Source organism: Plasmodium chabaudi (assembly GCF_900002335.3).
Source record: "Plasmodium chabaudi chabaudi strain AS genome assembly, chromosome: 10".
Classification (NCBI taxonomy): Eukaryota; Apicomplexa; class Aconoidasida; order Haemosporida; family Plasmodiidae; genus Plasmodium; species Plasmodium chabaudi.
The window spans coordinates 366,320-383,931 of record NC_030110.2 but is presented as its reverse complement, the minus strand read 5'-3'; the positions used below and the strand labels follow the sequence as shown (position 1 = coordinate 383,931).

General features: G+C 24.2%; 4 protein-coding genes across 4 annotated transcripts; 3 read left to right on the top strand and 1 right to left on the bottom strand.

Moving 5' to 3' along the window:
- Positions 1-3,554: 3,554 nt before the first annotated feature.
- PCHAS_1009400 (translocon component PTEX150, putative) lies at positions 3,555-6,041 on the top strand (the record flags this gene model as incomplete). The annotated part of the gene is made up of 1 exon (XM_727181.2): positions 3,555-6,041. One exon carries the CDS (start codon positions 3,555-3,557, stop codon positions 6,039-6,041), a length of 2,487 nt encoding a protein of 828 aa, XP_732274.2.
- A 1,416-nt stretch (positions 6,042-7,457) lies between these two features.
- Positions 7,458-10,713, top strand: PCHAS_1009300 (conserved Plasmodium protein, unknown function; the record flags this gene model as incomplete). The annotated part of the gene is made up of 2 exons (XM_016798290.1): positions 7,458-10,402; positions 10,653-10,713. The coding sequence occupies 2 exons, from the start codon at positions 7,458-7,460 to the stop codon at positions 10,711-10,713; spliced, it is 3,006 nt and encodes a 1,001-aa protein (XP_016655519.1).
- A 670-nt stretch (positions 10,714-11,383) lies between these two features.
- PCHAS_1009200 (GTP-binding protein, putative) lies at positions 11,384-12,622 on the top strand (the record flags this gene model as incomplete). Its single annotated transcript, XM_016798289.1, has 1 exon — positions 11,384-12,622. One exon carries the CDS (start codon positions 11,384-11,386, stop codon positions 12,620-12,622), a length of 1,239 nt encoding a protein of 412 aa, XP_016655518.1.
- Positions 12,623-13,303: 681 nt separating this feature from the next.
- Positions 13,304-16,631, bottom strand: PCHAS_1009100 (cGMP-dependent protein kinase, putative; the record flags this gene model as incomplete). The annotated part of the gene is made up of 5 exons (XM_016798288.1): positions 13,304-15,157; positions 15,256-15,686; positions 15,942-16,116; positions 16,235-16,304; positions 16,597-16,631. The coding sequence occupies 5 exons, from the start codon at positions 16,629-16,631 to the stop codon at positions 13,304-13,306; spliced, it is 2,565 nt and encodes an 854-aa protein (XP_016655517.1).
- Positions 16,632-17,612: the final 981 nt, after the last annotated feature.

The window sequence follows — 17,612 nt, the reverse complement described above, 5'->3', positions numbered from 1 at the left end:
TTCAATTAAATTATAATATAATTATGATTTTTAAAAAATATCTACATATCAATTTACTGCATATATACATATGCATACATACATTAATAGAGTTGTTTTGAAACCATATTATTTATTTATCATGATGTTATTATGGTGCTATGTGTCTATTTATTTTATTATTTTTTTTTCGACGTTATAAATTATATTATTATACGTATTTATTATTTTTATTTTAATATATTTTAAAATATAATTGTTTCTATATTTTATATAACATGACATCTTCACATCTTTTATTCATTATATTATTTTTTAGACAAAATATTTTCCGAACTAAAAATTTAGAATTCCCATTCCGAGTTTAAAACATATATTTTATTAATCACTTTTTTAATATATTTTTGATGGTACACTCTATTATAACCGGTGTTATTATTATTGTACTATTGTTTCCAGTTTTTTTTGTTTTAACATATTAAGGATATTTTATTTTTGGATTTTTACAACAGTACTACTATTTCATTCAGTTAATAAATATGTAAATGATACATTTAAATGGAATTTTCTCTTTACTTTATTTTCTATTCTTTTATCGATGATGCACAAGGTGCAGACATGCAGAAAAAGAAATAGAGGTGTGAAAATTTTTCATGTTTTCTCCATACTCCATGAAAAAAGGAAAAACATATAAATGCATATGAACTTAGATATATTTTAAAAGAAAGAAAATTAGTTGTAAAATCATTAAGTGTTATAACAATACATATGGGTAAATATATTTATAAACAAAAATAGCCATAGTAATTGTAATGAGCAATATTCAAATTTTAAAAATATGGTCGTTACAATATGGGTAACCATATTTTTATATGTACATTCATTTAAAATTGCTTCCTTAATCTTTAGTTATAAGTCGAAACAATTATATCTCTCATTTTAATTTCGCATATCATTTATGGCATGGCCCAAGGAAATCAAAAATAGTGTGTATAAACCTTTTTTACTTCATAACTTATGTAAAACCCTTATATTTATATATTTGTGTTACCACTGCGACTAATGCCATTTTAATAAGATTTAAATAATACGGCTTATATACCAAATGTGTTAGTGATCAAATAATTGAATCATATTACAATAAACAAATAAATAAATAAGCGCAATGAAAATGGTATATATTTAATCTGCCATATAGTTTTATAAGATTTTAACTAGTTTACATTTTATGATAGTTTCAAAAAAAAAAAATTTCTAAATTATTTCACCCTTTTAAATAATATACTTATCAATAATATTAATGCAATGAAATTTTGCATTGAAATAATTCTTTTGAATAACCTGTCCTAATTTTATTACAACCATGCATTAATAACTTTTTCATTTTTTCATTTTTTGAGAACTAATTTGTTTATACATCAATTTAAAGTGTATTATTATCAGTATAGTTATATATATTTAGGCTTTAATTATTTTATTTATTATTTTTTAGCAACCATTACTAAATAATGAGGTTGAAAAAATACCTATACTTTGCATTGTTCACAAGATATTTAATGCATGTGTTTCGAATTAAAATTATTGCATTTTTTATCATATATTTTTATAGCTAACTTAGATATATCATAAATATAGTAGAAAATTTTAAGATGGATAAGCTAATAAAAATAATAATGCTTTACTATATGTTTAACACATACTATGAGATATTATAATTTAAAGATTATATATTGTACTAATATATAAGTAAACAAATTAATTTTTATTGTAATATATTATAAATAATATTTTTTGGTTGAATTTGAATTAGCCCTTGAGGGTAAAAAACTTAAAAAAAGGGCATATTTCAATAGTTGTTTAAGCGCACGACTTAAACAGGTTATTTTATTATCTAGTTATAAAAATATATAATCGACAAAATTTCGGTATATTACGCAAACACATAAAAGTTATTTTTGTCAATCTAGAAAAAAAAAATATTTATATATAAATTTTTGGTGTTAAAAATAACTTTAAGCTCAGTTGATATATATAAAATTTTAGTTTGTGCTTTTTTTCCGTGCTTTATATCTGTTCTTTATTTTTTTTTTTATTAAAAATTTTTTTTTAGATCATTTCAATGAGCCATTGGTTAATGCAGCTTTTTATAAATTAATTTTTTTACATACTTTTAGGTAAATAAGGCATTAATAATGGATATAATATATACCTATTCTTAACATTTTTTAAATGCTAAAAATTAATTATTATTATATAAAATAAACTAGAGATTTTATTATATATAAAATAATACCATATACAATTAATATAATTGTACTATTTATAATTATATTAATTTACTTTATGCCTAATATTTATGTTTATGTTTTTTGTATGACGAGCTTAAAAAAAATAAAGCTAATTATTAATTACATAAAATAAGTTCCTATTATATCTATTTCATTAATTAACCATTTTTATTGCATAAAGCTACTTGTATCCGATTTTTCTTTTTATTTTATATAGAATTATTTAAAATTCAAAAAATATTTAAAATAAACACAATTATAATATAAATGTTGTGTATTATAATAAATAAATAGCGATATATGACTTAGTATTGTTTTTTTTTTTAATTGATATATATCTATTTATAGTCAATTTATATTCCAATTATTTTTTTTTAATAGCTAAAAAAAATTAATATTGAAATATGCGTTTTTGTGTTTTTTTATTTTATCTATAAATTTATAGATTGTCATTATTTAAAGAAAATTTATTATTTTTATATATTTTATAAGTAGCCAATTATATATTATAATTATTTTGATATATTTAATCCTTATTTAAATATATAATTATTTATAATATATATACTATGTTGTTATTCATTTAAATTATGATTTTTATGAATTAGTAAATCATTATCTTATATTTAGTATTTTATAGTTATAAGTTTATTATATTCAATTACATAGATATATACATATTTACATAGAATGTTTTTTTATATGTTATATAAATGAATTCTTTCCTTCATATATTTATTTAATATTTTAAAAATATATTTTTAATTTTTATATTTAAAATTTTATACTGATTTTTAGATTTTATTATACTATATACACTGTTGATGCTATGGATTGACCAGTATCAATTTTTTTAGCATCTTCAATTAATTTTTATTTTTTAAGATTTTGATTTTATTTTCGCGTGTAAGTTTATATATTTATATACTAAGCAGTACGACATACTTTTTAAATAAACATAAATATAAAAAAACGAGAGAAGATCGATCAAATAAGAAAGCTTATTTTAATATATTTACATAAAAAATACACATTATTTGTGTTTAATACTAGAGTCCTTTACCGTTTTGTATCTTAGCCAAACAAACGAGTAAAAGCGGCGTATATAATAGTGCGTTTTGTGTATAAGATGAACACATTGTGTATGTCATTTTTTTTATAATACTCAATTTTGTTTATGTGACACGTATATATTTATACCAAGTTCGCGTATACAATATTGAATAATATCCAAAAAAAAAAAAAAAAAAAAAAAAAATATAAATAAATTAGAATAATAAAGACAAAATGAAAATATTAACCGTCAAAATTTTAGCTATTATTGCTTTACTTAATTATGTTAGTGTGAGCGCTTCAAATAAAAATTGCTCATTAGATATAAAAGCAACTATTAATAAAGGAAAAGATGATAAGGATAATAATGATGAATCAATAACCCCAAATGGAAATGAAGAAGACGATAAAGCGGGTGATAATGATGAGACAAATAACAATGTTAGCCAAGATGGTGATGCATTAAACAACGAAAATGCTGATTCTAATGATCCTGTGCAAATGGAAAATGCTTCTGAACAACCTTCTATAGAATTATCTTTTGACAAATTAGCGAATGGCGATAAAATAAAATCTATGCTTGATTCTCTTGTTGAAAATGATAAAAATGGCAATGGTAATAATGGAAAAGATATGTATAAGGTTATGATGAGCAATATTTTCAATGGAATAAATAATGGTAATGATTCAACTAATTCCCAAAATGATGAAGTAAATAATGTCACTTTGAATATATCACAAGAAAATCGTGAACAATTAGAAAATTTAAAAAAAAATATAGAAAAGGCATTAAAAGAACGCGGAATAAATATTGATGATTTATCAAAAAAATATATGAACGGAAATATAGAAGGTAAAGATGCATTTATCCAACTTTTAAAAAATATGTCTCAAGATGACGATATAGCTATGAATATTCCCGACTTTGCCAAAAATGGTAATTTCCCTGGCTTAGATTTACCAAATATATTTAATTTATCAGATGATGAAGAAAATAACATCGATAATGATATCATAGCAGAAAATAATGAAAGTGCATTAAATGCTAAGAATGAGAATGCACAAGATAATGAAGATATTGGTGAAGGTACTAGCAAAGATAATAAATACACATTGTTTGATGAATCTAATTCAAATGAAAATGTTAATGAAAATGCCCAAACATCAAATGATGGAACCCCTATAACTAATGCTGACAATGCAACTGATAGTGATAGTAGTTATGCAAGTGAAAGTGATAGTGATATTAACTATCTAACTGGTAGTGATTTTAGTGAAACCGATTCTAGTTTAACTAATAGTGAAAGTGAAAGTGAAAGTGATGCTGAAAAAGATGCTGCATCTAATGAGAAACCTACTCAAGAAGTAGAATCTACTGAAACTGACGATAGCGAAGAAGAATTAATAGTCGCATCTTCCACAAATAATAAACAAAAAAATAATGCCCCAAGTTTAAATAAAAATGAACTTTTAAACCTCGATAATGCCAAATCTAGCGCTTCAAAAACAGATGCAAATGAAACTCATAAAAAAGCCACAAAAAAAACTAAAAAACATAAAAAAAAATCAGGCCCCTCAAAAACAAATTTAAGAAGATATCCATTTGAACAATCAAAAATAAATGAAATATTGGAAAAATTTGAAAATAGCGACTTTTATAAATCTGTTTTAAAAAATATATTAGATAAATATGTTACTACGGATGGTAATGATAATAAAGATGGAAAAAACAATAATGAAAAAAATAAAAATAATAATAATAATAATGAGGAAAATGATGAACTAAATATCAAAGAATTCAGTGTAAAAGATCTTAAAAAATTACTTGAAGACGATGTTCTTGATTATAGTGATTTAACAGAAGAAGAATTAACAAAATTAGCTGGACCAGATAAAGCATTCTATGACTTATCACCATATGCTAATGAAGATAAAGAGTTCTCAGTAAATGAAGGATCTACTGTTGAAAATGAACAATTAACTAATTTCTTAAATAAATATGGTCAATATCATATGAGTTATGACAGCAAAACTCTTGACTACTTAAAACAGAAAAAATCCGAGAAAAAAGAAGAAGACCAAGACGAAGACAATTTTTACGATGCTTACAAACAAATTCAAAGCTCATATTCGGGTATACCCTCAAACTATTATCATCAAGCACCACAATTGATTGGTGATAAATATGTCTTTACATCTGTATATGATCAAAAAAAAGATTTAATTAAATTTTTAAAAAAAACAAATGGTAAAAGTATTTACGTCCACCCCGAAAATATGGAAAATGGAAATGGAAGTGGTAACTCTTCAGAAATGAAACAATTCCAAAAATTGAGCTATTATAAAAGAAAAAATGCATATAACATTCTTGTAGAACAAAGACGTATAGAAAAAGAAGAAAAAGAAAAAAAAGAAAAAAAAGCACAAGAAAGCAAAAAAGCGATCAATGACGATTACATAAAACATTTGAGTAACGGTGGTTTAAACAAAAGTACTGTTTTATTTTCAAAAGATGATCTTGATAAAATGGTAAATGGTTTATATTCCGAATCTGGAAACTCAAATGGTAGCTCAGCCAATATAAATTTAGATAACATGGCAACTAATATTAAAAATTCGAATAATGGACAAAATGATAATAAATTTAATGATTCCGTCAACGATGATGACATCAATGATAATGAATTGCCCGAAGATAATGCTGATGAGGACGAAGAATAATAAAACGAAACTTGTTGTATAGTATAAGAATTTTTCCAGTAGGAAAAGCTTATGCGTAAAAAGAGAAGAAATATTGCTTCCTAATATATAATTATAAAATTGAACTAACCGAAGATGAAAGTAGCATAGGTGCGAGCACATATGATTTCATTTTCACATGCCTATGTCATATTAAAAAATTTCTTGGAATCAATATTGTTTTTTTAGAAAAAAAAATAATTTGTTTTTTTTCTTGTTTTAATATAAAAAAAAAATAATCATATACATATATATTTACATTCATAAATTTATATGCGTATGCTTTATAGGCATATTTTTAAAAAATTATGAATCTTTATAATTTTTTTTTGGCTGTTTGTAAAACATTTTTTTTTATGTTTAAAAAAAAAATTTTTGGAAATATATTATCAATATTTTTATACATTGTTTATATTTGTTACTTTCAACTTTTTTGTATATTCATAATTCATTATTTAACATGTTGCATAATATACATATACATAATATTAAATTTTGTTTTTTTATAAACAAATTTATATTAATGTTTTTCATAAAAAAAATGTTTATCATAATATATAAATATATATGTATACCAATACAATGAATGTAGCATTATAGCAGCATAATTAGCTATATATGCTATGTTTGTTCTATTATTTTTATTTTAATGTTTTTATAAAAACTAAACATTTTAATTTAATTTTTTTACTTTAATTTGGGAAATGCTAAGAGCATTATTATGTATGTAATGGCTTACAACATATAGTCTCATATATGATATATTATTATTCGAGTACCTACTATTAAATTTTATTAAAATGGTTGCTTGGTTTATCATAAAACGTTTTGTCCTTAGTTATTTTCATATGGAAGCATGGTAACGGAATTTTTGTTCTTGTTCTTATCATTTAATAAATTAATTTAAAAAAATGAGAAGTTAAAAATCAAATGGAATTTAAATGAAATATATAAAGGTCGAAATAATCGGTTAATATGGTACACAATGCTTGCAAATATTTTTTTCTGTTTTATATATCTCCCAATATTAAATCTGATAATTAAATATAGCATGATGTGATTTATATTTCCTCTTTTTGTGAACAATTTCTTTAATAATAGAATATAAAATAAAGCAAAATAAAAGGTGAAAAATAATGACGTTGTAGATTAATATGTGTATATGCACGTAACATATCTCTTTCTATATCACAATGAATGTCGATATTTAAGAGAAAAATAATATATACATATATATAAAATATACGGTATAAATATAATTATATATTTAATATGATAGGAAAGTATAACTTTTTAATTAACCCTTAAATGAATTGCTATGGAATGAGAGAAAAAAATAAATGTTGAGATAGTCAGTACCCATAGCATGATGCTGTTGAAGATTGTATATAGAGAAATATGAATTTGCATAAATTATCATATATAGTTTTAGAAAGAGAAATAAATAATAAGGTAAACGCCATATTAAATATTATAGTGCATGGAAATAAAAAATATATTAATTCTGGATATGGGGATAGTTACTTAAAATCCATTGCTACTAATTATAGTAGTGGCAATGCCAATTTTACCGAAAGGTTAACAAGGCACTCATATTTTAATATTTTTGATGAGCATAACCAGTCTCCATATAATGACAATATAGTATTAACATGCAAGCAATATAGTAAAGCTTCACTTAATTTGTTGAAACAGTGTGCTAGATCATTTCACAGAAATAAGAACCAATATAATATTCAAAATTTTAAAAATGGGGGGAATAAAACAAATATAATAGCGTGTGGTAACTATCTAAATGATAAACAAAATGAAAGCAAGTCAAACAATCTTATAAACAGTGAATTGAACTATACACATATTGTTACCAATTTAGACGATATAAAATATTTATGGCTGAAACATATAATAATAATTTTTAGAATAATAATAGAGTCAAATTTAATGATTGATATTAAAAGAAAATTAGAGTTAACAACATTTATTGTTAATTTACTTAAAAATAAAAATATCAGCATAAACATAATAAATACAGATTTATTCCTTTCTTATGCATATCTGCTATCAACTATAAACTGTGTTGATAGAGAATTTGTAATTCTATTATGTGAGCGTGTGCTTAATAATTACAAATCATTAAACGTATTAAATAAATTTTATTTATTTAGCTCTATATATAATTTTAATTTTATTTCCAAAAAATTTCAGCATATGGTTAATTATATGCATAAGTATTTTTATAATTTGATCAAGGAAGAATACTTAGAAACTCGCAAAGGGGATAACATTCCTCTTTATTTTGAAGATCATACTAAAGGGCGCAGTTCTAATTCGATTACTCCCCCTTATGGTACTCAAAACTATGATGAGATCGTTGAAAGTAAAAAAAAATTTCTTCTTCAGGGTCGGTCACAGAACAAGGAATACTTGGTTGTAGTCAATAATTATTTATTTAATATTTACGATATTTTATTTAAAAATAAAAAACATATATCTCATGAAGATAGATCTTTATTTAAGCATGTAATGAATGAAGAGTTATTAAAATATAATAAAATAAATTATAATTTTTTTAGGATGGTTATAAAAATGTGTGATCACAATTTAGTTCATTTTATGTTTACATTAATAGTAAATAATTTGGAGGCATATAACCATAGTGAAATTAATAATATTCTTACCTATTGCTCTAAAAATAACAATGATTATTTCTGTCTTTTTTTGGGCATTTTAAAAGAAAATGGTTTTGAAAATATTAACATAAGACACGTTATATATTTGTACATTTATATTAATCGAATGTTAAAGAGAAAAATGAAAAAGCAAGATGTGCTTAATGATGAGGTTGGCTCTAATGAATACAATGGTGGTGGTAAAATACCGTTATATCATGGAAGACGTCCTAATAAATATGTAAAAGAGCTTTTAAATAACCCTTTGCAATATAAATTTGAACAGAAAGAAAGTAATAATATGTCTAAATCTCTTGAATTGAGTAGTGTAAAAAATATAGAAGAGGAAAAAAATAGTACGAAAAACGATCGAATTATTCAATTTAATAAATTAATGAATGAATGGGAATGCTACTATGATAATTTACTAGAAATAAAAAAAACAGAAAAAGTAAAAAAAAATGATATAACTATAATAGAACAAGATATGGATATTTTAAAAAACGTAAATGGTCTACTAGTACAAGTTTTAAAAAAAAAAATTTATTATTTAAATGTTAACAATATTATAACATTATTATATAACACATGCCCAATATATGATGAAAGCCAAGCCAATTTAGTTCATTCTTTTTTTATACAACTGTTTGAAGATAACCAATTAGTAGTTAATTTCACACACATATATAATGAATTGTATAAAAATTTTTTATTTTACAATGATAAGGATAAAATTTGTAATATAGATGTTGGCGATGGTACAAGGGAATTTCCTCTTTACAATAGTGATAATATAAAAATATATGAGAAACGATTAAGTAATATTTTTAGTTATATAAAAAAAAGGTACTACATAAATAATAGAGTCATATATAACACAAGCAACTATACTATAATGCTAAATGTGTATAATAAATTTGTAGTAGACATACTTATGTTTTATTTATATAAAAGTAATATATATGATGATTATATGCTTAGAGAACGAAAAAGAATAAAAGACTTTCTTATTCACATATATACACATATACTATTTATATTTTTTAACAAAAAGGAAAAAGATATTCAAATAAAAGAATTGGAACTTATTTTTAATTATAGTCGTAGTATTATTAAAAAATTATATTTATATGCTTATTCTCTTAAATATAGTTCAACTATCTTAGACCGATTACAAAATAAGCTAACAAGCATGGATTTTTGTGAAGATCCATTTTGTGATTTGCATGGTCAGAAAATAATTGTGCCATTGAAAGGAAATGTAAATGGCGAAGATAATTGCCGTGCTAAAATAGATGAAGATCATACCTCTCCCTTTTTGAATGAAAATGAAATTTTAGAAATTATTGAGTATGTAAATTATGTTTGTACATATATATATTACAAATTCAATAATTGTGCGCCCAGCCAGATTAACGAAAACATAATATACATTTATCTATGTTCGTTAAAATATTCTAACAACAACAGTACCCTTATTAATAACAATATTTTCAAATTTTTAAAAAATATTCAATCTCATGAATTAAGCAGCAATATAATTTTCGCAATTGCATTGGACTATATTCGTAATAGTTGTAATGTGAAACCAATTGTTCTTAAATTATTTAGAGTTTTAAAGAACCGACCAAATATAAAAGAAACCGATTGTGCAATTTCTTCTATCGACAATAGGTAATAAGGAAGTAGTAATAGAATCTGCTCGAGTTGTTTTTCTCTTTACATATACGTATATGCCCATCCTTATTAATATTAAAACATAACACCTTTTCAATCTTTCTTAATATCGAATGTTGAGACAATATTTTATTTCTCTCTTTTTATATAATGTTTATTTTTACTAACTTGCTTGATGACATATTGTAGTGTGCCTAATCAGGAAATTATGCTCTTCATAAACTCTTTTTTCATTTTTATTTTGTAGGTTTAGGATTACAAACAGGTACTACTATTATGCTGACCCGAAGTCGTATAATCGGAAATAAATAACTATATAAGTAGTCATACGTATGTATAAATAATAAATGTACTTTTCCCCTAATTTGTTGCATATATCCAAAATTAGTTTAATAATATATGGATATACAATTCGAATGTCAATATATTATATTTCACTATTTGTAATTATGTTTGATAAAAAAATATAATTTTTCTTAATTTTTACCTAAACAAATGATTACACTTGTTTTTTCTTTTTTTTCGTGGAGTTTTAAAAATTTACGGCTCCAATTTTTTTAATAAATTTGCATATGCCGAGTAACGTCGTGCAATTCGTTTTATAAAATTAAAATTAAATCGCTTTAAAAATAAGCAAAGAATCACCATATATTTATGATGTAAATATATAAAAAACTGTAGGAATAAAAAATGTAGTGGTGTTATTTTTTTCCCTTCATTTTCGTTTTCCTGATTTATCAAATAAAATTTAAAAAAATATATAAGGTAGCTTCGTATTGAAATAATTCATGTGGCACTGTAGGATTAAAAAACAAACAACATAAATATGCATATATAGAAGCGCATAATGGTATATATTACTTTGAAATATTGTAGTAGAAAAAAGGGCCTATAAATGAGTATATGATCACTTAATTACACATATAAGCATATATGCATATATAAGTACATGCATTAGGTGTTCATTGATCTAGTAACATGAGCAAAGGCGATGACAAGGGGGCCTCCGCTATAAGTGTGTGGAAGAGGGAATTGGGGCCAAACCTAAGTGATATATTTTTACGAAAGGATATAGATAAGCTTAGGAATAATAATGGATGCCCAAATAGTGAAGGTGTTGATAAGGGACAAAGTAGATGCACACAAAGAAATATAATTGTAGAAGGACGGAAGAAAAATATATACCCTGATTTTGTTTGCAGAAATGAATTCACATTTGATGAAAATATTACATGCTTTCCTAATTATATGCATAAATCATCTATAAAAATAAAAAATAAACTTGATATATGTGATGTAATAATTGAGGTAAGGGATGCAAGAGTTCCATTTACAAGTACCAACTATTTTATTACAGATAATTTAAAAAAATATAAAAACACAAAAAAAAATATTATACTATTAAATAAAGTCGATTTAATATCAAAGGAACTCGCATTAAAGGCTCAAAGATTAATAGAAGAGAAAACAAATTCGATTTGTTTACTAACATCATCAAAATATAATAAAAACATATCAAAAATAAGAGATATATGTAAAGAGATTAAACCAAAATTTAAAGCCTTTGGTTTATTTTGTATGCTTATTGGCTTACCAAACGTAGGAAAGTCAAGTATTATAAATTCATTTAAAGAAATTACATACAATTTAGGAAAATATGGATATAAAAATAATAAGATAGCATATGAAGTTAATAGGAAAAAAGTTAAAACAAATATATTGGCAGGTACTACTAAATTAATAGAACAATATAAAGTATCAAATAACCCATTATTATATTTTATAGATACACCAGGTATATATTTACCTAAAATGGCAGATAAAGAAATTTCATTAAAACTAAGTGCAATTGGGAATGTATTAGATTATAAATATAATGATATGTATGTCGGGGATTATATATTATTTATTTTAAACAAAAATAAAAATTACAATTATGTTAAAATGATTGGTTTAGATAAGCCTACAAATGACATAAGATTTGTTAGTAATGTTATTTCAACAAAATTAAATTTGTGTAGAAATTATAAATATTTAGATATTAATGGTGGGTGTAAATTTTTTATAGACATGTTTAGATTAGGATTATTAGGACAAACATGCTTAGATGAGATTCCTAATCAGTCCGATTTTGTTACTTATTTTGATTTTAATTCTTCTGAACCAATTGCAGTTGATTCGAATTTAGCCCCTGTTCCATTCCGGGGTCTAACTTGAATCGATTCTTCTTTTTTGTGATTTACTGATTTGTGCATTTTCCACTGCCTACTATCAACTTATATTCCATATGATACTTCGTTTGTTTTATTTACCCATTTTTCTATTATCGAATATTTTCTTATATTTTTTTTTGTTTTTTTATTTTTTCAACAAAAGTAAAAACGATATTTGTAAGTAAAGAATAGTGCCATTATTTTTATTTCAAGGGAACTAATGTGTTTTCTATGGACAATATGCATGTTATATATATACATATGCGTATTTATATATTTGCGCCTTACAATTTTTTTCAAGGCGCCTCTATAAATTATGCGGTAACCAAAATGGTTTCAAAAAAAATCATAGAAATGGTACACACAAAATGAACTTTGAAAAAATTATTATAAATGTAGATTTTTTTTTTCATAACATATAACAATTGTTCAAAAAAAAGACAAAAAATACGAGAAAACATGTGAGAATAGGGAAACATGTTATGAATATTTTTTAAATATATAAAACAAGAATGAAAGAACATGATAAATTGTAACGATAAAAGGTTTTTGAATAAAAATATATATTTATAAAGGTAAAAAATATCGGATTATGTATTTGTGATATGATCCATGATATAATTGTAACATGCAATTATATGGATCCAGTATTTTTTTGCCTCTTTTTTTTATTACTTTTTCTCAATTAAAAATCAATATCCCAATTTTCATCATCAATTTCGGCATTGGCATTATCTTCCTCTTCTTGTTCGATTTGCTTAACATCGATATCCTCTGCATAAGTTTCGCTTTTCGAAATGAGAGGAGGTTCAAGCAAACGTCCAGCTAATCTATCCCAATCAAAATCGGAAAAAAATGGATTTTCTTTAATATCTTTGAATCCATTTATGGAGCATCCAATTCTTCCTTGGGGTAATCTACATAATAATCTTTTAATTAAATTAATGCTATCAGTATCAGTAACATAGTCTGGGAAAGTTAATTGCCCTGTTAATATGTCTCTAAATATTTCTAATTGATCTTCTTGATCATTACCGAAGGGTAATGGACCACATATAAATTCATATAAGCAAACACCTAATGCCCATATATCAACCGTGCATCCATATCCTTTTCCTAATATAACTTCAGGTGCCATATAATGTGGTGTTCCTACTAATGTATATGATCTTCCATGTATTTTTTTTGCACAACCAAAATCGATTAATTTGACATATCCTTGCTTATCTAATAAGATGTTTTCAGGTTTTAGATCTCGATACACTATATTTCTTTCATGTAAATATTCGATTGCTAATATTATAGAGCCTAAATAAAACTGTGCTTGTGATCTTGATAATAAACCTAACTTTCTAATAGCATCATAAAGTTCTCCTCCAGTAACTAACTCCGTTAAAAAATAAAAATATTTAGAATCTTTGAATGTTCTTACTAACCTAATAATAAATGGATGGTCATTTTCAGCAGTAATTTCTCTTTCTAGTTTGATATTATTTTGTTGGTTTAATTCTATAATACTTTTTTTACTAACACATTTTAATGCATATCTAATTTTTGTGGGTTCATGTAAAACTAGCTTAACAATACCAAATGTACCTCTACCTATAATTCTTTCTGTTAATAACTCTGACATTTCTACTTTAGTATCTTGCATTTTAATTCTTTCTTCCAAATGTGCTAACATAGGTCCTTCAATAATTTGTAAAAAAACTGATTTATCAACATACCAACATTCTAAATTGTTTACAGTACTTATAACTGATGCCGTTCTTGGTTCATCATAAATTAAGGCTCTTTCGCCAAAATAATCATTTTTCCCTAATGTTCTTAGTCTTTTATTATTTTTTACTATTTCTACTTCTCCAGTTTTTATTATATAAAATCTTGACCCTACTTCACCTTCTTGTATAACGTAATCTCCTTCTTCATATCGAGTTGTTTTAAATGCTTCGATAAGTAAATTACATTGTTTATCAGTTAAATATCGAAAAATATACATTTTTTTTATGATACTTTTTTTATTATTATGATCTATAGATGCATCTATATTATTATTTCCTAAACAATCGGCTAAACAAGATTCTGTAATTAATGCTATTTTACATACCTCTAACGATTTTAATGTATGCTTAAATTTTTGTTTTTGATTAAGTACGTATTGATCTCCAAATGATTTACCTCTTGTCAATATTCCAATCGATTCGTCATCAAGAAATAATTCTACTTTTCCTTCTAATACTATTATATATTTTACACTTTTTATCTTATCTTTATGTAATATATTATAGTTTGCTGGATAATCTCTAACTATAGCTGTATCAGCTAAATCATTTAATTGATCTGGACTTATTTGCTTAAATATTTCACTCTGTTGAAGAGCCTCTGTCATAATGTTACGAAACAATACTACTTGTAAATTTCCAAGAACTACATTTAACAATTTTCGACAAATAGATGCACAAGATGTCACTTCCTTAGCGATAATTGTAGCACTTCGCGGTTCATCGTACAGAAGAGCTCTCTCTCCGAAGTATGATCCCTGAAAAGAAACAATCGAGATTATATTATTAGGAAATGCTAATTGCATGCTAGGAATAAAAAAAATAGTTTCTCTTTTTTAGTTCAATTGTAAATTACCTTTTCTAGAACTCTGATTTCTTCATCATTAATATATACAGTTGCTTTTCCGTCTTTCAAAATGTATAGAACATCTCCATAATCTCCTTGCTTAACTATTGTTTCTCCGGGTTTAAAATTTTGTATAACACATGCATTGGTTATCATATTTTTTTGTGCTTCTGTTAGCATATCAAAAACAGATACGGAATCAATGAAACTTCTATTTTCATTAAAATTTCTATTGGATAATTGTTTTAAAGTTGCTCTGAATGTACTTCTTTGCACCCCCCATAATGTCCCATTCGTTCCTGCTTTTATAGTAGCACTTCTTTGAGTATTGTGTATTAAAGCGGCTTCCCCAAATGAGCTACCCTTGGTCAAAGTTTTCACTTTTTTGTCATTTACATATACATCGAATTTTCCGCTATTTATAATGAAAAAGTAGGAACCTTCGCGCGAGGAAATCATTGAGATTCAAAAAAAATAAAAAACGAAAAAAATGTAAAATATGCATAAATACGCATAGAAATAAAAGAATGTTTACAATTTAATATTGTTTGCAACGATTTATGCCTTTTCGCACCCAGAAAGATTAACACAGGCAAATATGTTTATATAAGAATGTTTTACTTTATTTTTATTCAAATGAGCAATTAGACGAAAATAATGAAAAGAGGTGTGTATATTATCCTTTATTATATTACCTTTTTCTCCTTGCTTTATGACCATATCTCCACTTTTGAAAACAAAAAATTGCATATAATTAGACAGTGCTAATATTTCATTATCATTTAGTGTACTACATACAAGATTATTTTTTAGGGAAGTTTTTATAGTGACGATATCTTCTGCCAATTTATCCCTCAATTCTAGGTGATCCTATAAAAATAAAATGCCCACCAAAAAATATATTTCATTGATTAGGGTAACAAAAGTTAATTTTTATTATATAGATTAATATCGACTAATGCTAGTAATAAATAAAATTTTGAAATACCTCCATTAAATTATCCTCCCCTGAGAATTCTTCATTAGAGAAAATTGCCTTTTTCTTATTTCTTTCATTACTAAGATGGTTTAAAAAAAAAATAAAAACATTATATGTAGTAATAGTAACACGTATGCATGTAGTTTCTTCTATGGGTCAAATAAATCTAGGATATTCTAATTAACAAAGTATACATGCATAATCGGCATTATGCGTAATTTGTATTTTTTTTGGAAAAACAACATGGATGTATGCATTCACATAATTTAACATAAAGTATGCTTTTGAGTGGTATGAATCGTGGTATATATGCATATGTAACAAATACAGAAATTCTTTTTTGTTGTGTTTCTCATATTTTTTTCAGTTACTTTTTCTTTGGAATTATTTCATCATCATCATCCATTTTTTTTATCTTCCAATCTCGTTAACTTTATGTATAATCTACTGTTTTAAAAATGTGTAAAAAGTATATTTACTCAAAACTAATAATCTTTTAAAAAAATTACAAATTGGAAAATTAAAACGGAATATAGTAAAAAGATGTTTATCAATTATGGCTAATAATATATATTTAAAAAACAAAAAATATATAATAATAAAAAACAATGGTAATGTTTATGTATGAAATAAAATTCACAAAATGCTGCGAGAAAAATAAAATATTTTAATAGGAAAAATAAAATGATTGACCCACCTACCCCCAAAAATATGCACAATTAAAACCTTTAATAAAGTTTTTCAAAATAAAAATAAAATTTGGTAATTTAAAAAATAAATAAAATAAGTAGGATATATTTTATAAATTATAATAATTTCTATAATCCTTATTTAAAATAGAAGCATTTTTTTACCATAAAAAATAAATCTATCATTATGTTGTAATTTTATTTCTCTTGTCCCTATTCATAGCTTTCCATTTATGAATGTTAAATGAAAAATAGGGGATAGGGGAAAACAAAAACTTACAGGAATACAAAAAGTGTATACAAAACTAAGAACATAAATATATATGATAAAATACCTTAGATAGTTTTTTTTAATATACCAAATTCAAGGAACGAACCATTTTACTATTACAATTACTGTAGATATATGCATCCACATGCGTATATTCATCCAGACATATACATGCACATAAAATTAAAAACATTATTTGGTGCAACTAATCGAGCTAATACAAAAATTGATATCTCGAATAGGCTACTTTGTTGTGATGTAGTTATTAATTCTTGAAATATATATGATAAAGAGATGGAGTAATTAAGATATTAGTTTTATTTTATTATTTAATTTTTTCAATTGAATATTAATTGCAGTATAAAAAAATTAATCTCAGCTAAAATGGCGTCAATTGGGGTTAAGTCCCTTTGTTAGCACACACAAT